The following is a 3,526-nucleotide window of genomic DNA, read 5'->3' on the forward strand; positions in this document are numbered from 1 at the left end:
TTTTTTAAACCCTTAACTTCTCTGTATTGGCTCCTAGGTGGAAGAGTGGTAAGGGTGGGCAATGGGGATCAAGTGACTTGCCCAGGGTCACACAGCTGGGAAGTGGCTGAGGCCACATTTGAACCTAGGACCTCCCATCTCTAGGCCTGACTCTCAATCCACTGAGCTACCCAGCTGCCCCCAGAAAAATATATTTTGATTGGGAAACTTAAGGTATTTTGTTTTTTGCCCTCCTCCCCCCCCAAAAAATACATACATACACACTCTTTTTAGTGTTTTCCTACTTAGAAATCGATTTGTCTATTTTTGAGTGACAAATAACTTAGAAATAACCTCTACACAAAGGAAAATATATTTTTTGTCATGCTACATTTTGAACTTAAACACAGTGCTCTAATCTTAATAACTGAGATGTAATAAGAGCTCAGTCATTGAAGAGGATTATTGATCATATATTGACATGAGGTTCTCTTGACATGAGGTTCTTCTACTGAGCTCTTGTACTGTACTGTTGAGTTCTTATTTATCCTCACAGTGGGAATAGTGTGCGTGCATATGTCTTTGTGTGTTCAAGGGTGGAGGGAAGAGTAGGAATCTGTTGATGAGATAAAAGTTATATGAAAAATGCAACTTGTTTTTATATTATCAGTATCCTTAAAATTCACCTTTTGTGAGTCAACAAGTATTTGCTGCATTCAACTATGTGTACATTTCTGTATTTGAAAATTTCCAGAGCTGCCAAACCTTCAGGTTTCTTTTTGTACTTGTGCCTTCAGATTTATCAGGTTATCATTGAAACATGGGCTGTTAGAGCAAAAAAGCTCCTCACAGGTATCTACTCACTCCTCCTTCCATTTTACCAAGACAGAAATTGAGGCCTAGAGAAAAGGTTAGCAATATGAATTATTCATGGAGAAGTAAGCCAGGCATCACTATTGACAATATATTTCTAAATTATAGGATTAGATATTTAGAGCTGACTGGAACTTTAGAAGCCATCTAGTCATTCTACTGATTGAATTTAAGTTGCTTGCCCAAGGTCACACATGGAATAAATGATATAAGTGGGATTCAAACCCAGGCCTTCTGATTTAAAGCCAATGTTTTCCCACACTTGTCACATTGTGGCATAATGAAGCACTCATTTTTTGGAGTTGGAAAACCTAGCTTCTCTTTCTAGTTCTGCTATTACTATTTGTGTGATCATATCTTGGCCTCAGTTTCCTACCTCTTCATTGAGGGGATTGGACTAGATTAGGGGTCAGCCATCAGAGAACTAAAAGTAGTTTATAACTTTATTTTTAAATGTTTAAACAAACAAACAAACAAAAACATTCTTAACTCATGGGCCTTAAAATCTGCCATACACCCTGGACTAGCTAGTGTCCCTTCTAGCACTTATTTCTATTTTCCCTTAAATGCTTCTAGCATCATTTATGGACCTAATGGCTTTGTCGTAATAGATTTTATCCTGTGGCAGGAGTGGTGAGTGCTAAATCAGTCTTTTAGAGGTGAAACCAGTCAAGTTATAGCCATATAATCAACAGAACATCCAACTCTTTATTTCTAGCACCTTAGGTTTCATTGTAAATGTGGATTTGTTTTGACAGGAAGAAGATGGGCTGCGGATGAGGAAGACACTGCAGAGCAACAGCCCAGTTTCCACTTCAGCCACCATTGTGAAGGAAGAAGGGCTTAGCACCAGACTTCTCGCTCTGGTCGTTCTGTTCTTTATCGTTGGTGTAATTATAGGGAAAATCGCCTTATAGAGGCAGCATGCAAAGGCTGGTAAATTGGATTGATGGATCTGCCATATCATGGGATTTAAATTTATTCATAACAAAGAAATTAATGTATGACATCTCACAGGTCTTGCCTTTAAATTACCCTCCCTTCCCCTTGCACAAATATAACATAACATAATCTCCTAGAAAGTTTGAAATGAGTAATCAGGGCAAAAAAAAAAAAACAAATGCAAAAAGAATGATCTTTACTAAATGACAAGGAAAATCATGGTTAATACTCAAATGATATGTTGTAAATGCAATTTTAAACATTTTTAGATCTTGGTATATATTGCTGGATTACCTCTTTTAAAATGAGAAACTTGTTCCTTGACTGCTAGAGCTCCTCCTTCAGACAGTGGAAAACAGAGCTAAGCAGAAAGGGTCAGGAATCTCTGTAATATATTAATCCACCATACATACTGCTCATAAACTTTAAGAGTTTCTGTCCTTGTCCTCAGTTCTGTGCAAGTTACCAATTATTTTTGGGATATTTAAATGAATCAAGTCAGAAGCTGAAAAGAATTCAGTGACAGCATTGAACGTGCTAGTCACCAGTATGAGGCATATATTGATTAATGGTACACAACATTTTAGGAGAAGGGTCATTGCCTTGTTCTCTTCAAGGGACCAAGCTAAACTGCTATTGGTTCGTTTAGTTGAATTAAACTGTTATTCAGAGATGTTTAATGCCTATTTAACTTATTTAATGTATTTCATCTCATATTTCCTTATTGTCACAAGGTTATGACTAATGCTATGGCATAGAAGTCACCACTCTAAGGCTGGTGGGTTGACCTGTCATTGCTGCTGGAGAGCTGTTGGGATCCTTCTGTCTCCTGCTGTTTGGGGGGAGGGAGGGGCACGACATAAATGTGGACTTTTGATTTATTTGAACATTGGAAAACAACAGTCAGGAAATGTTTTTCTATGTAAATAAATAACATCTATCTTGGGAAGGGAGGGAAATTATACCAGTAGTAATAATAGTCAACTCTTGATTACCCTGCTGATGGAAGAGGTGACCGTAGTGCAGATAACCTTTAAAAAAAAAAAACACCTCATTTTAATGTCACTCTCGAATTCATCCTATTTCACCTTCCCTCACTGTGCTTGACCTCAGTCCTCCCCTTTCCCCCAATTTGGCCCTTAATTGGAGTAGCAACATGGAAAGTCATCCCAGTAGTGTGGAGGGGATGGTATTCTAGAAGTGATCTGGGGAGATAGCCCTGGAGCCAACTGGAAGGCAGGAGAGAGGAGACCTGCCCCCGACTGAGGGGCTGGTGATCAGCAGTGAGGGGGAACCTTCCCCCCAATTAACCCACAAAGCAGATAATTGAGAGTTGACTGTAAATTAGTTCTATGCCGTAAATGACCAATCCTGTTGGACTATGTAGCATCTTTAAAAGATAAAAAAAAATTAAATAAAGCCCCAAAATTAAGATTTCTTTTGTTATTTTGTCACATTTGCCAGAGAAAATGTATTTTTAAATGGCAGGCACTATCTGGTTGTGTTTCATAATGCTTCTAACTTAGCAATGTCTTCTTAGGTCCTCTTGGGTCCTGACCAAGAGGCATGCAGATGAAACAACTGAGATTTTAAGTGGCCAACTTCCTGTTAAAAGATGGGAATCCTTAAGGCCTGTTGCCCCCATTAAAGTTTGGAATTTTTCAGTTACTGTATTTCCAGGGAAGGAAACCTTATCTCTTAAGTGAAGCAGCTAAAATAATTAAGAGGTAAA

At 38.3% G+C, this 3,526-nt stretch overlaps 1 protein-coding gene across 2 annotated transcripts in view; it reads left to right on the forward strand.

Moving 5' to 3' along the window:
* The window catches only part of VAPB (VAMP associated protein B and C), a 63,050-nt gene extending 59,744 nt beyond the window's left edge, over positions 1-3,306 (forward strand). The window contains exon 3 of one of the 2 annotated variants that reach the window (XM_044663847.1): positions 1,611-1,782. In XM_044663847.1, coding sequence (XP_044519782.1) covers positions 1,611-1,699 — 89 coding nt within the window. In that variant the 3' untranslated portion in view covers positions 1,700-1,782. Of the gene's footprint in view, positions 1-1,610 lie in introns of both variants that reach the window. The other variant, XM_044663846.1, reaches the window with a different exon arrangement.
* Positions 3,307-3,526: the final 220 nt, after the last annotated feature.

The sequence above is a fragment of the Gracilinanus agilis genome, chromosome 2 (assembly GCF_016433145.1).
Source record: "Gracilinanus agilis isolate LMUSP501 chromosome 2, AgileGrace, whole genome shotgun sequence".
NCBI lineage: Eukaryota > Metazoa > Chordata > Mammalia > Didelphimorphia > Didelphidae > Gracilinanus > Gracilinanus agilis.